Genomic DNA, 23,692 nt, shown 5'->3' with positions numbered 1-23,692 from the left:
GCAATCGTCCTTGAAAGACTTGTTGACACGATGACGTCTTGCGACATTCCATTGGGTAAGCTGAAAAATCCGCGGATAAGACAGCTCTTGGAGAAGTACACAACACACCCAGTTCAGGATGAATCTACGTTCAGAAATAACTAGTTATCCATGTGCTACGAGGAGGAGCTCAACAAAATACGAAATAGTGTTATTGACCAAAAGGTCTGCGTGTCTAGATGAAACCACCGACGTGTTACAAACGTTGTTGTTTGTGTTCCAAAAGTTGACGGGCCTGGAGAAATGGTCCTCGTAACGTGTGAAGCTCTCTGGCATTTTTTCTGACAAATCTATGAAGCTACTGTGGCCGATTGGTATGAACAGAGACAACTTTTTGGTATTAGTGCATGGCTTTGTGCATGGCTAAGGCAGCCTTAGAGCTTCAGGTTCTCTACCCCAGTATTGCATACGTCACTTGCCTTGGCCATCCGTTACACAGAGCTGCAGAAAAGGTGCAGCCAAATTATATGAACAAATTAATCTTCCGTGGCAAGAAAATCTGCATGAAAGCTCTGCTACAGGTGCAGTAATTACAGCAATTTCACTGCCCCTCCCGGTAAGCCTGTTCTTACACGATGGACTTCTTGGCTTATGCAGCTGGGCATTACTGCACCAACTACACCAAAATAAATACGAACTCTTGTGGCCTTCATAGCGGCGAATCAAGCGCTTCAAATATGTGAAAGAGGTCTTTACAAATACCTTGTCTGGACACTTGGGATATATCAACGCCAACTTTTCATTGGTATCAAAAGCCACCACGCGAATGGAAGCTGCTGATACTCCACTGTGTAACGCCCTGGGTATTGTGCAACATGTGCAGAGTGAGTTGTATCGAGCTCGTGGTCATGTGGCTGAGAAAGTGAACAACAAACTGCGAAGTATTATTCAGCGGAATCCAGGATATTCTGCAATGTGCAAAATTAGTGGTAGTCTTTCTGGGAATGCCACAACATTCGAATACAATGAAAAAAACTGGCCTACATGTTACCTTGCCGCCTTCAAATACGCATCTTTGGCGTCCTGGGATGTGCAGAGGAGATTTTCCAGGTCAGCAACTGGAAGCAGTTTATTCCATAAATTATCTGGGAGTAGGCATTAGGATTGATTTAAAATGGAGTGATCATATAAAGTTAATCGTCGGTAAAGCAGATACCAGACTGAGATTCATTGGAAGAATCCTAAGGAAATGCAATCCGAAAACAAAGGAAGTAGGTTACAGTACAATTGTTCGTTTACTGCTTGAATATTGCTCAGCAGTGTGGGATCCGTACCAGATGGGGTTGGTAGAAGAGATAGAGAAGATCCAACGGAGAGCAGCGCACTTCGTTACAGGATTATTTAGTAATCGCGAAAGCGTTACGGAGATGATATATAAACTCCAGTGGAAGACTTTGCAGGAGAGACGCTCAGTAGCTCGGTACGGGCTTTTGTTGAAGTTGCGAGAACATACCTTCACCGAGGAGTCGAGCAGTATATTGCTCCCTCCTACGTGTATCTCGCGAACAGACCATGAGGATAAAGTCAAAGAGATTAGAGCCCACACAGAGGCATACCGACAATCTTTCTTTCCATGAACAATATGAGACTGGAATAGAAGGGAGAACCGATACAGGTACCCAAAGTACCCTCCGCCACACACCGTCAGGTAGCTTGCGGAGTATGGATGTAGATGTAGATGTAGAAAACGACTCTCAGCAACAACCTTAGATAATTAAACATGGATAACACGAAAATGCGATTTATGATCCACTGCAGCTCTGCAGAAACTGAGTACTGACAGGACTTTTTCACTTTTTGTAATACTTTAAACAAGTGGTAACATCACAGTTCGAGCGCTGTTCATTCACTTTCGCAATGTCCGTGTGCTGAATACATGCTCTTTTTACAGTACACCAAGGTACTGAGCTACTTTCAACACCAATTTTATGACGTCGTTTTGCTGAGTCGGTCACAAGAGCCTGGCACTTCGCCAGGCAGAATCGTGGCGTAACATATTAATGTTCTACTAGAGCTTAGGCTGTTCGTTGGCGACATTGAAGGGTCTATCAGCCTTCGTTACGTAATCCAAAGCTGGTAAACAGAACGAGTGGTGTTCTCTCCGTGGCCTTAAAGCGAATACTGTATACGCTCACGTGTTAAGCCGATCGTATTTATAGCACCACTGTTCATTAGCTACCACAAGCGAGAGTAGTAATTATTGTGACTACCTTGAGACTGATTCATTAGTTACTCATATATTATGGCACAGGCGCGGACATAATCTTAATTAAGTAGATTTTGTTTCCTTGATGTGAACTATTTATCCAAGAACCTGTAATTACTTTTTTCTCTTTTTATTACAGTTTTGTCACAGAGCAACTGGAGTCATATGGTGTCAACCTGAAACAATGTGAGATTGTAGAAGGCAAAGAACTACCTATGTCGACGTGTATAATTAATAAGAGGAATGGATCGCGAACGATACTGCACCACAGTGGCGATTGGCCTTGGGTTTCATATGAGGCTTTTCTTAAAATAGATTTGTCGCGGTATACGTGGATTCATCTGGAGGTATCGTAAATTGGGACACATAACATAAAATGCATTGCGCAAAGTTCATTAAGCGAAACTGAATGATTACAGACATTTTCTATGTTACTTCTTTCTATTTTCAATTTCCTGTTTTCTGTTTTCAATTTTTGGTGGAGGCAAGAAACTTCGACCAGCTGAAGAAAATGGTTAAAAGGATTCATGCATGGAATTCTGAAGAGCGAAGACGTATCCCGATGTCTTTGGAAATCGAGCATTATCATGACCATTGTCTGGAAATGATACCCACGGCAGATCTTGTTATGGTCAGCAAGGATTTCGCGAGGGCGCTCGGATATAAGTCAATGTCTGATACACTGGATGGACTTCATGGATACCTCAAACCTGGGTAACCTCCGTTATTGTAACAGATTTGTATGGTATTTTAATTTTTACTACTAAATTCTTACGCGCACATTGTCTTAATGTGTTACATGTTCTTTGATGATTAGTTATGGGCCTCTGTATTACTCACACTCTGGAAAAAAGGGTCGAGGCTTTTTTTTTTTTAATTCGATACATTATACAGGTTTGGAAAACTACGTATTAAACTGAAGCATTCGTTTTCGCCTTGATATAGCCGTCAGGTAGCTTGCGGAGTATGGATGTAGATGTAGATGTAGAAAACGACTCTCAGCAACAACCTTAGATAATTAAACATGGATAACACGAAAATGCGATTTATGATCCACTGCAGCTCTGCAGAAACTGAGTACTGACAGGACTTTTACACTTTTTGTAATACTTTAAACAAGTGGTAACATCACAGTTCGAGCGCTGTTCATTCACTTTCGCAATGTCCGTGTGCCTCCCCCCATGAACCATGGACCTTGCCGTTGGTGGGGAGGCTTGCGTGCCTCAGCGATACAGATGGCCGTACCGTAGGTGCAACCACAACGGAGGGGTATCTGTTGAGAGGCCAGACGAACGTGTGGTTCCTGAAGAGGGGCAGCAGCCTTTTCAGTAGTTGCAGGGGCAACAGTCTGGATGATTGACTGATCTGGCCTTGTAACAATAACCAAAACGGCCAAAACGGAGGTAAAATAGTCCCCCATTCGGATCTCCGGGCGGGGACTACTCAGGAGGATGTCGTTATCAGGAGAAAGAAAACTGGCATTCTACGGATCGGAGCGTGGAATGTCAGATCCCTTAATCGGGCAGGTAGGTTAGAAAATTTAAAAAGGGAAATGGGTAGGTTAAAGTTAGATATAGTGGGAATTAGTGAGGTTCGGTGGCAGGAGGAACAAGACTTCTGGCCAGGTGACTACAGGGTTATAAACACAAAATCAAATAGGGGTAATGCAGGAGTAGGTTTAATAATGAATAGGAAAATAGGAATGCGGGTAAGCTACTACAAACAGCATAGTGAACGCATTATTGTGGCCAAGATAGATACGAAGCTCACACCTACTACAGTAGTACAAGTTTATATGCCAACTAGCTCTGCAGATGATGAAGAAATTGAAGAAATGTACGATGAAATAAAAGAAATTATTCAGATAGTGAAGGGAGACGAAAATTTAATAGTAATGGGTGACTGGAATTCGAGTGTAGCAAAAGGGAGAGAAGGAAACATAGTAGGTGAATATGGATTGGGGCTAAGAAATGAAAGAGGAAGCCGCCTAGTAGAATTTTGCACAGAGCACAACTTAATCATAGCTAACACTTGGTTTAAGAATCATGAAAGAAGGTTGTATACGTGGAAGAACCCTGGAGATACTAAAAGGTATCAGATAGATTATATAATGGTAAGACAGAGATTTAGGAACCAGGTTTTAAGTTTTAAGACATTTCCAGGGGCAGATGTGGACTCTGACCACAATCTATTGGTTATGACCTGCAGATTAAAACTGAAGAAACTGCAAAAATGTGAGAAATTAAGGAGATGGGACCTGGATAAACTGAAAGAACCAGAGGTTGTACAGAGTTTCAGAGAGAGCATAAGGGAAGAATTGACAGGAATAGGGGAAAGAAATACAGTAGAAGAAGAATTGGTAGCTCTGAGGGATGCAGTAGTGAAGGCAGCAGAGGATAAAGTATGTACAAAGACGAGGGCTGCTAGAAATCCTTGGGTAACAGAAGAAATATTGAATTTAATTGATGAAAGGAGAAAATATAAAAATGCAGTAAATGAAGCAGGCAAAAAGGAATACAAACGTCTCAAAAATGAGATCGACAGGAAGTGCAAAATGGCTAAACAGGGAGGGCTAGAGGACAAATGTAAGGATGTAGAAGCTTATCTCACTAGGGGTAAGATAGATACTGCCTACAGGAAAATTAAAGAGACCTTTGGAGAGAAGAGAACCACGTGTATGAATATCAAGAGCTCAGATGGCAGCCCAGTTCTAAGCAAAGAAGGGAAGGCAGAAAGGTGGAAGGAGTATATAGAAGGCTTATACAAGGGCGATGTACTTGAGGACAATATTATGGAAATAGAAGAGGATGTAGATGAAGACGAAATGGGAGGTACGATACTGCGTGAAGAGTTTGACAGAGCACTGAAAGACCTGAGTCGAAACAAGGCCCCTGGGGAGAGCCTTGGGAGAGCCAGTCATGACAAAACTCTACCAGCTGCTCAGCAAGATGTATGAGACAGGCGAAATACCCTCAGACTTCAAGAAGAATATAATAATTCCAATCCCAAAGAAAGCAGGTGCTGACAGATGTGAAAATTACCGAACTATCAGTTTAATAAGCCACGGCTGCAAAATACTAACACGAATTCTTTACAGACGAATGGAAAAACTGGTAGATGCAGACCTCGGGGAGGATCAGTTTGGATTCCGTCGAAATGTTGGAACACGTGAGGCAATACTGACCGTACGACTTATCTTAGAAGAAAGATTAAGAAAAGGCAAACCTACGTTTCTAGCATTTGTAGACTTAGAGAAAGCTTTTGACAATGTTGACTGGAATACTCTTTTTCAAATTCTAAAGGTGGCAGGGGTAAAATACAGGGAGCGAAAGGCTATTTACAATTTGTACAGAAACCAGATGGCAGTAATAAGAGTCGAGGGGCATGAAAGGGAAGCAGTGGTTGGGAAAGGAGTGAGACAGGGTTGTAGCCTCTCCCCGATGTTATTCAATCTGTATATTGAGCAAGCAGTAAAGGAAACAAAAGAAAAATTTGGAGTAGGTATTAAAATTCATGGAGACGAAGTAAAAACTTTGAGGTTCGCCGATGACATTGTAATTCTGTCAGAGACGGCAAAGGACTTGGAAGAGCAGTTGAACGGAATGGACAGTGTCTTGAAAGGAGGATATAAGATGAACATTAACAAAAGCAAAACGAGGATAATGGAATGTAGTCAAATTAAATCGGGTGATGCTGAGGGAATTAGATTAGGAAATGAGACACTTAAAGTAGTAAAGGAGTTTTGCTATTTAGGAAGTAAAATAACTGATGATGGTCGAAGTAGAGAGGATATAAAATGTAGAGTGGCAATGGCAAGGAAAGCGTTTCTGAAGAAGAGAAATTTGTTAACATCGAATATAGATTTATGTATCAGGAAGTCGTTTCTGAAAGTATTTGTTTGGAGTGTAGCCATGTATGGAAGTGAAACATGGACGATAACTAGTTTGGACAAGAAGAGAATAGAAGCTTTCGAAATGTGGTGCTACAGAAGAATACTGAAGATAAGGTGGATAGATCACGTAACTAATGAGGAAGTATTGAATAGGATTGGGGAGAAGAGAAGTTTGTGGCACAACTTGACTAGAAGAAGGGATCGGTTGGTAGGACATGTTTTGAGGCATCAAGGGATCACAAATTTAGCATTGGAGGGCAGCGTGGAGGGTAAAAATCGTAGAGGGAGACCGAGAGATGAGTACAGTAAGCAGATTCAGAAGGATGTAGGTTGCAGTAGGTACTGGGAGATGAAGCAGCTTGCACAGGATAGAGTAGCATGGAGAGCTGCATCAAACCAGTCTCAGGACTGAAGACAACAACAACAACATAGCTGGTTTAGAAGTAGAGACTTTGAAAAGTAGTCAAAACGTACTTGGTCCCGGTTTCGATCACAAAAGCTGCATAATTTCTGTATAAAAATCGTCAACAATGGCGGCCAAATACACCCGGTATAAGGAGTCACCGTCGTTCAGCCAACAGTCTTGTCAAAAGGGACAGAGTAGTGAACATTTTCATGGCAGTCTCTTGCATTTGGGCACTGGCTCTAAAAGACAGAAGAAACAGCAATGATTAACAGCAAGAACATTCAGTAGGCAATGGAAACGGCTGCATTAAAGAAACATAACGTGTGAACGCATTACTGTGGCCAAGATAGATACGAAGCCCACACCTACTACAGTAGTACAAGTTTATATGCCAAGTAGCTCTGCAGATGACGAAGAAATTGATGAAATGTATGATGAGATAAAAGAAATTATTCAGGTAGTGAAGGGAGACGAAAATTTAATAGTCATGGGTGACTGGAATTCGTCAGTAGGAAAAGGGAGAGAAGGAAACATAGTAGGTGAATATGGATTGGGGGGAAGAAATGAAAGAGGAAGTCGTCTGGCAGAATTTTGCACAGAGCATAACTTAATCATAGCTAATACTTGGTTCAAGAATCATAAAAGAAGGTTGTATACAGGGAAGAATCCTGGAGATACTAAAAGGTATCAGATAGATTACATAATGGTAAGACAGAGATTTAGGAATCAAGTTTTCAATTGTAAGACATTTCCAGGGGCAGATGTGGACTCTGACCACAATCTATTGGTTATGACTTGTAGATTAAAACTGAAGAAACTACAAAAATGTGCTAAATTAAGGAGATGAGACCTGGATAGACTGAAAGAACCAGAGGTTGTAGAGTGTTTCAGGGAGAGCATAAGGGAACAATTGACAGGAATGGGTGAAAGAAATACAGTAGAAGAAGAATGGGTAGCTTTGAGGGATGAAGTAGTGAAGGCAGCAGACGATCAAGTAGGTAAAAAGACGAAGGCTAATAGAAATCCTTGGGTAACAGAAGAAATATTGAATTTAATTGATGAAAGGAGAAAATATAAAAACGCAGTAAACGAAGCAGCCAAAAAGGAATACAAACATCTCAAAAATGAGATGGACAGGAAGTGCAAAATGGCTAAGCAGGGATGGCTAGAGGACAATTGTAAGGATGTTGAGGCTTATCTCACTAGGGGTAAGTAGATACTGCCTACAGGAAAATTAAAGAGACCTTTGGAGAGAAGAGAACCACTTGTATGAATATCAAGAGCTCAGAGGGAAACTCAGTTCTAAGCAAAGAAGGGAAGGCGGAAAGGTGGAAGGAGTATATAGAGGGTTTTTACATGGGCGATGTACTTGAGGACAATATTATGGAAAGGGAAGAGGATGAAGACGAAATGGGAGATTCGATACTGCGTGAAGAGTTTGACCGGGCACTGAAAGACCTGAGTCGAAACAAGGCCCCCGGAGTAGACAACATTCCTTTGGAACTACTGACGGCCTTGGGAGAGCCAGTCCTGACAAAATTCTACCATCTGGTGAGACAGGCGAAATACCCTCAGACTTCAAGAAGAATATAATAATTCCACTCCCAAAGAAAGCAGGTGTTGACAAATGCGAAAATTACCGAACTATCAGTTTAATAAGTCACAGCTACAAAATACTAACGCGAATTTTTACAGACGAAACGAAAAACTAGTAGAAGCCGACCTCGGGGAAGATCGATTTGGATTCCGTAGAAATGTTGGAACACGTGAGGCAATACTGACTCTACGACTTATCTTAGAAGCTCGATTAAGGAAGGGCAAACCTATGTTTCTAGCATTTGTAAACTTAGAGAAAGCTTTTGACAATGTTGACTGGAATAGTCTCTTTCAAATTCTGGAGGTGGCAGGGGTAAAATACAGGGAGCGAAAGGCTATTTACAATTTTTACGGAAACCAGATGGCAGTTATAAGAGTCGAGGGACATGAAAGGGAAGCAGTGGTTGGGAAGGGAGTGAGACGGGGCTGTAGTCTATCCCCGATGTTATTCAATCTGTATATTGAGCAAGCAGTGAAGGAAACAAAAGAAAAATTCGGAGTAGGTATTAAAGTCCATGGAGAAGAAATAAAACCTTTGAGGTTTGACGATGACATCGTAATTCTGTCAGAGACAGCAAAGGACTTGGAAAAGCAGATGAATGGAATGGATAGTGTCTTGAAAGGAGGATATAAGATGAACATCAACAAAAGCAAAACGAGGATAATGGAATGTAGTCGAATTAAGTCGGGTGATGCTGAGGGAATTAGATTAGGAAGTGAGACACTTAAAGTAGTAAAGGAGTTTTGCTATTTGGGGAGCAAAATAACTAATGATGGTTAAAGTAGAGAGGATATAAAATGTAGACTGGCAATGGCAAGTAAAGTGTTTCTGAAGAAGAGAAGTTAGTTAACATAGAGTATAGATTTAAGTGTCAGGAAGTCATTTCTGAAAGTATTTGTATGGAGTGTAGCCATGTATGGAAGTGAATCATGGACGATAAATAGTTTGGACAAGAAGAGAATAGAAGCTTTCGAAATGTGGTGCTACAGAAGAATGCTGAAGATTAGATGGGTAGATCACATAACTAATGAGGAGGTATTGAATAGAATTGGGGAGAAGAGGAGTTTGTGGCACAACTTGACAAAAAGAAGGGACCGGTTGGTAGGACATGTTCAGAGGCATCAAGGGATCACAAATTTAGCATTGGAGGGCAGCGTGGAGGGTAAAAATCGTAGAGGGAGACCAAGAGTTGAATACACTAAGCTGATTCGGAACTATGTAGGTTGCAGTAAGTACTGGGAGATGAAGAAGCTTGCACAGGATAGAGTAGCATGGAGAGATGCATCAAACCAGTCTCAGGACTGAAGACCATAATAACAAAAACGTGTATCCAAAGGAGATATGGCCTGTAGTCGAAAAAGTGTGATGATGATCTATTCATTAGCAAATTCAGAATAGTCTGGACGGGTAGCCAAGGGGAAGAATGAAACGCTCGGAAAGAGGCTGAATAGCCAACGAAAGGTTAGCATTTTACAAATCGGGTTGTCGAATGTCATATGTTTGGAGGTGGTAGAGAAGCTAGCAAGTCTGAAAAGGGAAACGCGAAGGTTCAATATAGATGTTATAGGAGTAATTGAATTGAAAAGGAAAGAAGGTAAACATTTCATGTCAGACGAATATATGGTAAAATCACTAGCAGCAGAAAATGGTACATCAGAAGTAGGCTTAGTTATTAATAGGAAGGCAGCAATAGAGTTGTTTTCATATGAATCAACAGTAAACCAACGCCAAAAGCAGTAGTTGAGGTGCACGTGTCGATGCCATAATTGGAAAAAGATGACACACAAAAAGCATACGAACACAAAGATCGGATAATTCAATATGTAAAGGTGGACGATAATGTAACGATCATGGGAGATTGGAATACGGCAGCAGGGTAAGCATAGAAGACTGTGCTATGTGAGAAAGACTAATTGATTACTAAACAAACTTCAGCTAGTAATAGACAATACACTGTTCTAAAATCATAAAAGGAGAAGGTGTACTTGGAAAAGGCGTAGACACACAGAAAGGTTCCAGATGGATAAACTCAGTATTAGACAGAGATTCCGAAATCAGATGTCGATTCTTAGGCGTACACAGGAGCAGATTTAAACTCGGATCACAATTTAGTAATGATGAAGAGAAAACTGAGGTTTAAAAGAATCGTTCAGAAGAATCAATGTGGAAGGAAGTAGGGTACAGAAGAACTGAGGAATGTTGACATGTATTCCAAGTTCTCTAAGGCTACGATAATTAATATCGAAATAGATAATACTGTTGAATGGAATTAGCATCTCTAAAAAGGGGAACCACAGAGAATAGACAGTCAAACATAGGTACAACAAAAGTGAAACCTTGGATACGGAAGAAAGATTTCAATTGATCGACGAAAGAAGTAAGTATACAAACGTTCACGGAAAACTGGAATTACGGCAATATAAATCACTTACTAACGAAATAAATATGAAGCGCATGAAAGAAAAAGTGAATTGGCAACAGGAAAATATGAAGAAATCGAAAAAGAAGCGGTCATCGGAAGGACTGATGCAGCATATATAAAAGTGAAATCAAAAGCAGGGGCAGTAACATTAAGTGTGCAATTGGAATCCGCTGTTTAACGCAGAGATGAGAGCGTCTAGGTGGAAGAATTGCACGAAGGCCTCTACGAAGGGGATGAACTGTCTGATGGCGTAAGAGAAGAAGAAATTGTAGTTCATATGGAAGACTTAGGGCATTCTGTATTAGAGTCAGAGTTTAAAAGACCCTTAGAAGACTTACGATCAAATAAGGCAGATGGAATAGATAACATGAAGTGTAAATGATTTTATAACATACCAGACCCCTTAGCGACAATTAATCCTGAGCGAATAGAAGGTGTCATGACGGATACAGGGATTAATGACCAACAAGGTCATTCTAGCGCGAAGGAATACCGTAACATCCAAATCCAACAAAAAGAGACGCAAAAGTATCCATTTTAAAAAGTTAGTAACAGTTGCTTTGACCCCTTTCTAAGAGACAGGCTCCATTCCTTCCTAACCAACTATCTAACCGTAAACCACATGTTGCCTGAATTCGAGGAAACTGAGAGGCTAATACTAAATAAACTAATATGAAATGGAACTGATCCTACATGGTACACAAAATAGACCAGAAAGCTGTTGCAGAAACGAAGCCAAATCTTCTGGTCCAGATCGTATACAAACTAGGTTCCTTTGGCAGTATGCAAATGAAATAGTTCCATTTAGTAATCAGACACAATCGCTTACTCGACGGAAGGTACGTACCTAAAGACTGGAAAGCAGCACAAGTCGCAGCAATACACAAGAAAGGCAGTAGAAGTAACACGATGAGCTGTAAACCTCTATCACATACATCGACTTTCAGTTTGATTTTGGAGTACAAACTGTGTTCGAACATTATGAAATACCTCGCGGAAAATGATCTATTGACACATAGCCAGCAGGAAATATCACTCCTGTGAAACACATGTGGCCCTTTACTCACACGAAGTAATGAATGCTATCAACACTGAATCTCAATTAGTTTCCATATGCCACGTGCTTTTATCGCAATTGTGTCCTTGATCGAGTCAGACTCAATAATGATGGGGGAAAACGTTATAACTAATGTGGACCCTGCAAGGCCTTAACTTTCGCACAGCTCGTTGAAGTCTGTAGGTGGTGGCAGGTCACCTTTGCTTTTAAGCCCAAAGTTTAACACAAGTATGCATCACGCCATTTAATAGCAGAACAACAATTTACCGAACTGAATTATGAAATAAATGAATAATTGAAAAGTGCAACAACTAAATAAAATCCCGTATGCTAGTAATGTGAACGATAACAGATGATTTGAAGTTCGAGCGAAATGTTTACTCAGAAATAATGTATATAACAATACGAATCGTTGCCTTACAAAGAGAAAATTTAAAACAAAATTTATAAAGAAGTCGGATAATAATAAAATCAATAGCGCAATTGAAGTTGCGTAGTGCAGGCAGGGCATTAACAGGCAATAGCATGCGTAAATGGAAATGCCGTGTGGCTAGGGCATCCGGTCGAGAACACCGTTAGCCTGGTGCAAGTCTTTCGAACTGACGCCACTTCGGCGACTTGTGTGTCGATGGGGATGAAATGACGATTATAAGGACAACACAACATCCAGTCCCTGAGCGGGGAAAATCTCCGACCCAACCGGAACTCGAACCCGGGCTATTAGGTATGACATTCCGTCGCGCTGACCACTCAGCTACCAGCGGCGGACATAGCATGCGTGGAATAAGTACATAAAGCCGTGCTTTAATTAACTTCCTCGTTAAGCAGTAGCAAAATCTCAGAGTGCATTGGTACGAAATTCCTCTAACGTTGTTGTAATTTGATGCAGCTCTCAATACTACTCTATCCTGAGCAGCCTCTTCATCTCCGAATAAATATTTCAGTCTACGTCTTTCTGAATCTGCTTACTATATTCGTATCTTGGTCTGCCTCTACGATTTTTACCCCCCAAGTTTAGCTTCAGTACTAAATTGGTGATCCTTTGATATCTCAGAATTTGTCCTAAGAACCAATCCCTTCCTCTAGTCAGGTTTCTCTTCTCCACAAGTCTATTCAGTACCTCCTCATTAGTTAAGTCATCTACCCACCTAATCTTCAGCATTCTTCTGTAACACCACATTTCGAAACCATCTATTCTCTTCTTGTCTAAACTGTTTATCATCCATGTTTCACTTCCATACATGGCTGCATTCCATTCTAATATTTCATAAAAGACTTTCTAACACTTAAATTTGTATTCGATGTTAACAAATTTCTCTTCTTCAGAAATGATGTTCTCGACATTGCCAGTCTACATTTTATATCCTCTGTACTTCGGTCATCGTAAATTATCTTGCTGCCCAAGTAACAAAACTCATCTACTACTTTAAGTTTACTCCGACACTTTTCTTCAGAGTCATGAAATATTTTCAAGTGTTCACCTCACGTACACAAAATGTTAGAAGTCCTCTAAGCACTGTGAAACCGTGCCACACTACGGCCACCCTGAGGATCTCACCCCTCTTACCACACCGACGAATTCACACCGTAACACCGTGAGCTCTGTTGTGCAAGTGCTTTAAGGACTCTGTCTCGTTATCACTATCCAACTCAAGACGAATGAAAAGGGATTAGCATATTTCATCAAAATATAAGAGTATTGGGGATAAAGTTAGTGAACTGCTTATAGATGTTGACTCTGACATTATTGATATATCGGAGCACCACAATTCCAAGGCTTCCTTTACCAGGATACGGATTAGCTGGCGTTTTTCAAGTTCTTTGTAGAGCAGGGGAGTGGCTATGTGTGTAAAAACAGTATTCCATTTGAGTCTGTAGACGCATCATTGCGCTGCACTGAACAGATACTTGAATGTTGTGTTGAATTTAGTGAAACTCAACTTCTAATTGTCTTTGTTTATAGGTCACCTAACTCTGACCTCAGAGCATTTATGCTCAAGCTAGAGAGTGTTCTTGGTTCACTTTATGGGAAATACCGAAAATTAGTTATATGTGGTGACTTCTATATTAATTTTGTATGTGATTGTGCAAGAAAAAGGATGTTGGTAGATCTTCTAAACTCATATGATCTGATGCAGATTGTGATTTTGCTAACCAGGTCGCAGGGGGACAACAGCACACCCACAGACAGACAATATTTTTATTCATTCTTCATTACGGAATGAGCATTCTGTTAGTAAAAGGGTGAATGGCCTTTCAGACCATGATGAACAAATTTTAACAGTAAAAGGCTTTTGTACACAAACCAATGTCATATTTGATTACAAACCATGTGGTAAAGTTAATCCAACAGCAATAGAGAATTTTTTAAACCCTGTCAAGGAATAAAGGCAGGATGTTTATAGTGCCGATAACATAGATGATAAATTCAATGCTTTCCTTAGCAAATTGCTCAAGCTCTTTGAGAGTTGCTTTCCATTACAAAGCTCTAAACGTGGTACTATCAGTAATAGGCAGCCCGGGTGGCTGACTAGTGGGATAAGGATATCTTGCGGGAATTATATCAAAATGTTAGAAGTCGTCACAATGAAGCTACAGTAGCCCATTGCAAACAGTATTGTAAGGTGCTTAAAATGTTATTAGGAAAGCAAGGAGTATGTGGTGCAAATAGAATAGCTTATTCACAGGATAAAATTTAAATCATATGGTCAGTTGTGAAGGAAGTGTCTGGTCAACAGCACAAGGTCGACGATATACAGTCAGTTTGTAGTAAAAATATTTCTGTTACTGATAAGTCATTTATGTGTACAGTATTTAACAATCACTTTTTGAGCATTGCTGGTGAATTAAATAATAACTTAGTATATAGGGAATCATATAACTCTCTTGGGAAATGCCTTTCCGAGATTGATGTCTGAAATACTCCTCTGTAATACAGACAAGGGAGAGATTGAGTCAATAATTAAATCACTGAAGACTAAGTACTCTCATGGATACGATGGAGTCCCTAGCAGAATTTTAAAGTACTGTGCTGCACATGTTAGCTTTGTACTCAGCCTTCTTTGTAATTTTTCCGTTACGAATGGTCAGTTTCCTGAACGATCAAAGTACTCAGTAGTAACGCCGCTTTATAAAAACGGAGAAAGGGATAATGTAGACAATTTTAGACCTATTTCTGTGCCATCAGTGTTTGATAAAGTTATTGAAAAGGCTGTGTATGTAAGGTTAATTGATCATTTTATATCACATAATTTTATGTCAAATGTACAGTTTGGCTTTCGAAGTGGTTTCACAACCTAAAATGCTATATTCTCTTTTCTCTGTGAGGTACTCGATGGATTAAACAAAGGTTCCGAAGGATACGCATATTTATTGATTTAACTAAGGCGTTTGATTGTGTTGATCACAAAATATTGGTCCAGAGTAGCTCACAATTGGTTCCCCCTTTACTTTAACAACAGACAGCAAAGCTCATTATTCACAATGCTGAGAATGTCTGTGATGTGTGACCTGAGTGGGGCATGGTTAAATTTGGGGTGCCCCAGGTATCAGTGTTGGGGCCACACCTGTTCTTTATTTATGTAAATGATACGCCTTCTAAAATATTTCTGTTTTCTGGTGATATTAGCTTGGTAGTAAAGGATGGTGTGCGCAACATTGGCTCTATTTCAGATAGTGCAGTTCATGATATAAGTTCGTGGCTTGTAGGAAATAAACTAACACTAAATCACAGCAAGACTCAGTTTTTACTGTTTCTAACACACAATTCAACGAAACCAAACGTTTTAATTTCACAGAATGGGCATATGATTAGTGAAACTGAACAGTCCAAATTTCTAGGTGTTCATATAGATAGTAAACTGTCGTGGAAAGCCAACGATCAAGACCTTGTGCAAAGACTTAATGCCGACATTTTTACTATGCGAACGGTATCTAAAGTGAGTGATCGTTAGACACGAAAATTAGTCTACTTATTTTCATTCGCTTATGTCGTATGGTATTATATTGTGGAGTATCTCTTCCCATTCTAAAAGGATATTTTTTCCTCTGAAAACGGCGGTTCCGGCAATAAGTGGTGTAAGTGCACGAACCTCTTGTCGACCTCTGTTCCCGACATATGTATTCTTTACTGTCGTTTCTTGTCAATAATATCAGCTCATTGCCGAGAATAAGCAGCTTTCATTCAGTTAATAGTAGGCAGAAATCCAGTCTGCATTTGGAACGCATTTCTTTGACTCTTGTGCAGAAAGGTGAGGAGTATACTGCGGCATCCATTTTCAATAAACTACCACAAGAATCCAAAAATCTTAGAAGTAATCCACGCGCTTTCAAATCGAAAATAAAGAGATTCCTCATGGGTCACTCCTTCTATTCTGTCGTGGAGTTCCTTGAAAAATTAAGTTGATTCCTATCTTATATTGTCGATTGCGCTTACTTGAACTTGTGGCTTGTCTTTTTTTGGATTCATAAACAATTTATTTTATCTGTTATTACTTTTATATTGTAATTTCATGTACTGACACGTTCCATGACCTTGGGGATTTCCTCTTAAATTTGGTCCTACGGAACCAGACGTGTTAAAATAAAAAAAAATCATGACGGCCACTCATTTATCAAGACACACACACACACACACACACACACACACACACACACAGAGACACTGAGATGTCCCCTTAGCAAAATTTGTGAATTACTGTGCTGGTTAATCCCTTAGGTTATTTGAACGTTCTCAGACATTTCGCTCTTTACTTATTCTGATCAAAACTAAACTGACACACAATATTTTTAGCGCAACGCAATCTGACTTTCAAAAATCCCTGCAAAAGAATGGTCCTGACTAACATTAATCTATACCTTTCACAAATCACTTACCTCACAAAATCTTCGTTACTCTAACTACTGCAATACAGTGAGCGCCAATACTGCCAGCTAAATAAAAGATTCAATCTACTGAAGGCACTAACTACTGATAGGCATAGTTAGCAAATGGAAGATTTTGATAAAGAACAAACAATGTATTTACCTTAATAGTGTTCAAAAGTCATAATATATATAGCAGTTCATGACATCCAGTCTTACAAATTTACTGTCTCTGATGGACACACGTCCAGATCATCTGCTCTCAAAACTGTGCAGTTTCTCTCCCCACATCCACCACTGCTGGCGGATCACCTCCAACTGCGCAACACTACGCGCTGTTCACATCCAGCTGCCCAACACTACAATAGCAAACAACAATGCAAGCCAGCCACAGACTGCACACAGCACAGCCAGTGATTTTCATACAGAGCGCTACGTGGCGTTACCAATTAAAAAAAACCTAAACAGCCTACTTACATAGCCCCATGCTCCCAACAAAAAATTTTACAATTTGCCTTGGGCAGTGGCCAATACTGATTTGAAAACATTTTTCATAGTTATAATAACAAATATATCAAATTCACGCACTTATTGATACACTGTTGGTCAAAAGCAAAAATTATTCTCATAAAGGCAGTCGTGATCATTTATCACAATTGTAATTACAATTTTCTTCACAAAGTCTCATTAGTAGTGGATTTCCATGCAGTCTTGAAGAAGTAGTGTTGTCCTTCCAACGGAAAGACAGTGCTGACTATTGACATGCAGACACGTAATGGGCCACAACAGAGCAAATCCACAGCAGAATCAGTCGTAGTTGAAGAATATTGGTATGTCGGTCATCACAGAGCAGACACACTGTAGTCCTGTTCGAGATTATGGTATTGGTGGGCCACAAGAGGTGCAGACCCACTGCAGTCCTTGTAGAAATAATGGTATTGGTGGGCCATCAAAGATGCAGACTCACTGTAGTCCTTGTAGAAATAATGGTATTGGTGGGCCATCAAAGATGCAGACCCACTGTAGTCCTTGTAGAGACGGCCAGGAGCCATCTGTTGCGACTGTGCAGGTGCACAATCACCATCAAAGAGTCTCACGGACAATACAGCAAATCCATAAACCACCACTTGTGCACTCACAAAGTTTTTGGAGTTGACCTTAGAACCAGAAATGCTGTTAACCAGTCCCTTGCTGAATTATTAACACACATGCGAACACTAACAGTCCCTTTTTTTACATATTGTGCATATACTATGACCGACAGAAGCATATGCATTGAAATGAAACTTAATTTGCATTGTCTATACAATTATAAATTTACATCATAAGAATACAGTTACAAAGGTACAAAATACATCATTAAAGAACATAATAGTACAGATAACATTTGTAGTAATACAGGCTTTACAAAAGAATAGAAATAAACATGTGCATCAGTGTTACAGGAATTATGAAATAAGAAAATAAATAAAAGAATAATAGTTTTCGAAACATTATTTTACACAAGAGCATTGAAACAGAACAGAATAACTAATGTTTAAACGTCTTTACAAAATCAATAACATATTATTAATGCAAATTATATTTGAGGATAGCAGTATTCCTCATCATAGTGAATGTAGCTGAGTATTAGAAAAATTCTACAACATAAGTCTTATCAGATAAACATATAAAGACAGGAAGAACACAAATATACAAGAGTACACAAACACATAGCGAAATAATACAAAAGGAAAGGACAGTGTTTGTTTTACTGCAATATTTTGCAAACAAAACTTTCTTTACTTCTTGGAGATCTCCCTTCATTCATCATTATTCCCAAAAAGTCTTATCTATACCTGCTTTCTGTATTCTATTCATATTTCTTTCAAAATAATTATTTATCACTATACAATACTCATTTTGGCCCAAATCTTTTTCATACAACTTCTCAGTGCATTCTTTCCCTATTCTCCATAGTTAGTTTCTTATATAGTCTACCCCCTCTTAAGCTAACTTAAATCTACTGAGCTCAGATATATATACTAAGGGACGAGGCAATGCAGCAGTACAAAACAATTAAGACAAACAGCAATGACAAAAAAATGCAAATTGGCATAGCAAGCAGCAGTATATCTAAATTAGCAGAGCAAATGCAACATTACAACGAATATGGGCCAATGTGCAGCAACAAGAAAAATAAATCAGTAGTAAAACTGGCTTAATACAAAGTAAAATTCAGTATCACTATACCTGGCAAACAGCAGCAGCAAATGATGTAACTTTTACCTAAACATGACAAAGCTGAAGCAGAAAAAATGTTACACTAAAGACAACAATGCAGATAAGGGAAATGTCTATTCACATCTTAATGTCTATGTAATTAAAGTGGTGCACCACAACAAGTTATTCTTCCCAAAAAATTACCAAGTATTTGAAAAGATAATTATGTATGCAGTTACTGTTATTAGTCCCTTCTTATTGGTCTATTCTTTCCAAGTGCTCCTTTTTTGAAGAATGTGGATCATAAAATTATAATTTAATAGATTTGTTGACAGAAAGTGTTCACATTAGCAAATGCACTTAATTTTATTTTATATAACCAAGGCTGCAACACAGCTGGAAACCAGATATCAAATGAAATAAGCAATTATGTAAAGCAAAGCTTAAAAACATCATTCAATAGCCATGTGGCATTTCATAAGTCAGTAGAAATTCTCTCAAGTCTCGTAGAAAGACACTTGTCATAATCAGGTGTGCAGATGTAAGAATATTTATCATCAATTCATAAGCATTTCAGCAAGTAGCACAAAGCACGTGGTACACAGTATAATCATATGTTTCCAAGTAATAGTGTGTCATAATTGCGATGATTTCTACAAAGGAATGTCAATATCGAGGTTAATGATCTCTTTTTTCTCCACCTAATGGCTTTTTCTCCAGGCGGCTGACACAGCTGCAACGCATTAGGTCAAGGTCACGTGGCTTTCTTACCAAAATATTTACGACAGCAGTTTGCACTACAGTGACAGTCTCATATAAACAATTTCACAGGTCAAGAATTTGCGTTACAAACGTGTAGAAACAAAATACTATTAATATAACAGTGTCCAAAAAATTATTGCCGGCATTGTGAAACATTCACGGATGTACACACATGTCATAATTCTTAAAGTACGATTCTTGGTTTCCAACATTCGTTTTCACAAATCTGAGTCCCGAACCACTACTCATTATTCCTTACCTTATTACATATATACATATTCGTCGACACTTCTTCAATATTTCATCATAATAAATTCCTCAAATAGCATCAGCTTATTGATCATAAACATACCTCAACAGCATAATACACATCGTCATCGTAATAATAACATCATAACAACTCAGTCAGATCTCAAAAACGTCATAGCTTTCTGCAATAATTTCAGAACCTTCAATTAAATCATCTACCTCAAATGTACTGCAAAAATCATGATCCCATACCAAATACATCATTCAAAGCCCTCATAGTATCACAATGGTTCCGAAAAATACATGAACAGTTCACAAAGTACATACAAAATACAATTTTATAAGTGTGAAGTTATCCAACTGTGTAATTACGTAAACTTCTGTCACTGATGTAGTAAAATAAATGTTTGTCTCCTCAGTTAAATGATCAGATAGCTGCGTAATTTATGTGTTAGAGAAATATGGTACCGATGTGTAAAGTTGTATAAGCAAATACCATATTAGCTAGGGCTCTTTGTGCTTGCCACACACATGGTACACAAAGTAAGCGTTTACCCCCCTGAGGATTAATGTAATTATACCCTCAGGTGTTACAGATTACAGCAATGGAATCAAATGTATCACGGAAAACCTTTGTATCATTGTAATTCAAAAATATTTAAAACATAAATGTTTTAAGTACAAAATCATTCACTCAAATACGTGTACTGTAGCGCTAAGCTGTGCGTCTTATTGTAAGACAATCTCTGTCATTACTTAAGGGTAAAAAATGTGCCAAGTGTCGTAATTATCGTCGTCCATAAGCATAGTTCTGTAGAAGTCAATGTACTTACCTCGTAATAAACAAAGTGATTTGCTATGCATATAGATATCGTAGTTATTACGTACAGTACCGTGATCAAGAAAGTAATACACTGTAACGTATTGTTATGCTACGAAAAAGGCTGTCTCATTCTAGCTATACCACAAAAGTTACTACTAACACATGTTTTACTTTCCAGAAGAATTCTGAAAAACTGTACAGATATAAGAGAGATACAGCGCAAAAGCAATAATATAAATTGTGTCGCATATTATTAGCGTCGTGATATAGTCGTGTAGCTGCCAAATAAACTAACCACTGTATCATCTGGTATCTCTCAGAAAACTTTAAATCCATAACGTATTTTCAAGTAAACCAAAATTTTGCATTAAAATCTCATTAGCAGTACCAGTATGTGTTCTAAGTATGTAAACTTATAGTCGTTACGTAACCGTGCAACTAACAAGCAAGAATGTTCACACACAATAACACTGTATCGTCTGTTCACTATAACAATGCATTCGTAATTACTGTCTAAATAAGTTGCCCAGGTTCTTACTGGATAGTTAACTTTAAAACATTGTTGCATGTTAACAGTTTCTAAGTGTGACAAAGAGTACTAGTAACGTGAAGTAAAAAATTTTATAGCAAAGACTAAATTAAAAAGCACATTATCTCTCAATAAACGGTTTTACATGTGAAGTGTGGTGCAATCCTTTACTCTTCCTAGTGCACAGAGGCTCAACTTGAACGCAATGATCATGCAGTATACGTCGGTAAGGAATGCTAAAATTGTTGTCAAGGTTAGCGCCTATGTTATTTTTCTCTGAGCCAGCCGGCGCACGCGGCTGCCTGCGGTGCAAGTCATTGTCTGTCTCTTTGTTGTCGCGCGTCGTTATTGGGATTAGGAGGCATAACTTCTACAAATTCACCTTGTCGAGAAGGCCCTGCACTGTTTGAATCTCGCCAGTTCTGATGAAATTCAGGTCTGTCGTTATGATTATATCGTCTGGCGTCGTGTCGGTAATTTCTGTAATTAATTTCTTGTCGGTCACGTGGTGGAGAACTTCTCCCTGAGTCGTAACTGCGCGGAGGACCGTTGTGTCTGAAGTTACTCTGTCTCCCTTGATAATAATTGTTTTGGTTCCCATGTTGTCTGTTTCTCTGATTGTCTCTGTGATAGCCATTATTGCGGAGATGTGATCTTTCCCTGTAATTATTACTACTCTGCCAACAGTTGCCATACGGGTGGTGTCTGTTTTGGTCACGATTCACGTTGTAAGAATAGCCTTGTCGTGTCCAGTTATTATTTCTGTCATCGCGGAATTGTGACGGACGTGGCCTGTAATTGTTGTGTTCCTGTTTTCGCGTCCCCCGATTGTCAGCGTCAATTTCCAATTCTTGTAACAGTCCCTGAAAAGCTTCAATGTCGTCTTTGCAACGTCCTGCCAAAATAATATGTCGTAAATGTTCAGGCAATTTTATTAAGGAAATGCGGATGAGTTCTGAAGGGCTGTATGGGTTTAAAAGATACTGATTCTTATGTAACATCTTCGAAATATTTGACAAGACTGGAAAATTCAGATTGTTCGAAATGTTTCATCAGTATGATGCTATGTTTTACTCGGTGTTGTGTAGCTTGAGACCAATATGCTGAGAAGAAGGCATGATAAAATTCTACTTCACTGTGACAATCGTGAATGACCGATCGCATCCTTACAGTTGGTTCATTCTCTAAGTAGCCACACATAAATTCTAATCTGTGCTCTAATGACCAGTTGGGAGGAAAACAATGAGAGAATTGATGAAGCCATGCTTGTGGATGAATGTCGTTGCCAGAATTCTGAAATGTTTTGAATTTACGTGTAGTAATGAACAGCTTATAGTCAAAATCATCATGTCGGCGAGTCGCATGTCGGTCATTCTTACATCGTTTCGGCGGTTCCATCTCAAAATTCGGTGTACCTTGCCAATTTCTTTCATAATTTTCGAAGTGCCTTACGTTATTATTTTGTCGCTGTTCCGTATTTCTATGTCCCTCCCCCCGTATTGGAGCGCAAGTGTCCTCTGAAATATGTAATTATTGTAATACCTGTGTCACTATCTTGTACTTCCCGGATTTCTCATTGGTGTTGCGTATTAATTTGATTCTGGTTTTGTTTGGATTTCCTTATTTGTTCTTACTCTTCTTTATCATTACCGACTACCGATCTTGTGTCATTCAGATTATCATCTACCTTCATAGATTAATTATTTAGCTGATCCGAAAGCTCGACTACTTTCTCTGATCATGAACTAATTTCCTCCATGTGTCTTTCTGAACCAATTTTCAGAGTATCTACTGTGTCCTTTAAGTTTTCCTGAGTTTTTGCGTAACCGAATCTTTAGATGCAACTGAGTCAATTTTAGCCCGCAAGGTCTCGTGATTTCCATGAACAATAGTTTGCAGTTCTTTTATGGCTGCTTCGTGATTCTGTAATGCATTTTCATGCCGCGAAAAAATAGGTTGAAAATGCTCACAAATTTGTGTTTTTACATCATTACAGACTTTTTGACATATCGATCCAATGTTATGTAATTCAGTAGTTAAATCTTCACGTGTTTGTTCAAGCATGGTGTCTAACTTTTGAAGCTTTTGTCCCATTTGTTACATTAACTGCAATAACAACGCACTGGTGTCTGAAACATGTTCCTCAGTGCTATTCGGCAGTGCATTTGAACCAGCAATATTCGCATTTTCAAAAGCAGAAAATGTGTCTTGACTTATTTGAGAAAACGACGAGGACGCAAAATCTGAATCTACAGTATTTACAAGATTGTGTCCTGTCATTTAGGAATCCTGAGGCGGGCTGTTGCCGACCGATCGATCGATAATGCTTTCCTGTTCACTAATTGTTTCCCTGTCTACACCATTATTTGCCGCCCGCTCCATTTCCCTATGCACAATTACCAAATTACTATGTTGAACATTAGTTAATTCGTTACACGGTGCGCTAACACACTGCTTTCGTCTTCACTGTCATTTCTCAGTTTACTTTGGAGCCTAGTATTACGTTTTTCACACGCCATAACTGTCACAGTATTTCACACGATAACACAGAAAAGCACAATTTGAAGAGCAAAAATAAGAAAACACATTAACATAGCACTGAAAATAATATCTAGTTAATTGCAAGCGCAGCTGCGAAATACATG

General features: G+C 39.1%; 1 protein-coding gene across 1 annotated transcript in view; it reads left to right on the top strand.

Annotated features, from left to right (window-relative positions):
* Nucleotides 1-23,692, top strand: part of LOC126354722 (ketohexokinase-like) — a 43,398-nt gene that overhangs the window by 16,076 nt on the left and 3,630 nt on the right. Inside the window, exons 3-4 of the mRNA XM_050004576.1 lie at nt 2,385-2,592; nt 2,730-2,959. Of these exons, the coding sequence (XP_049860533.1) occupies nt 2,385-2,592; nt 2,730-2,959 (438 nt within the window). The remainder of the gene's footprint in view (nt 1-2,384; nt 2,593-2,729; nt 2,960-23,692) is intronic.

The sequence above is a fragment of the Schistocerca gregaria genome, chromosome 3 (genome assembly GCF_023897955.1).
Source record: "Schistocerca gregaria isolate iqSchGreg1 chromosome 3, iqSchGreg1.2, whole genome shotgun sequence".
Classification (NCBI taxonomy): domain Eukaryota; kingdom Metazoa; phylum Arthropoda; class Insecta; order Orthoptera; family Acrididae; genus Schistocerca; species Schistocerca gregaria.
Note: the sequence above shows the minus strand (reverse complement) of the source record. Positions and strands in the feature narration are given on the sequence as shown.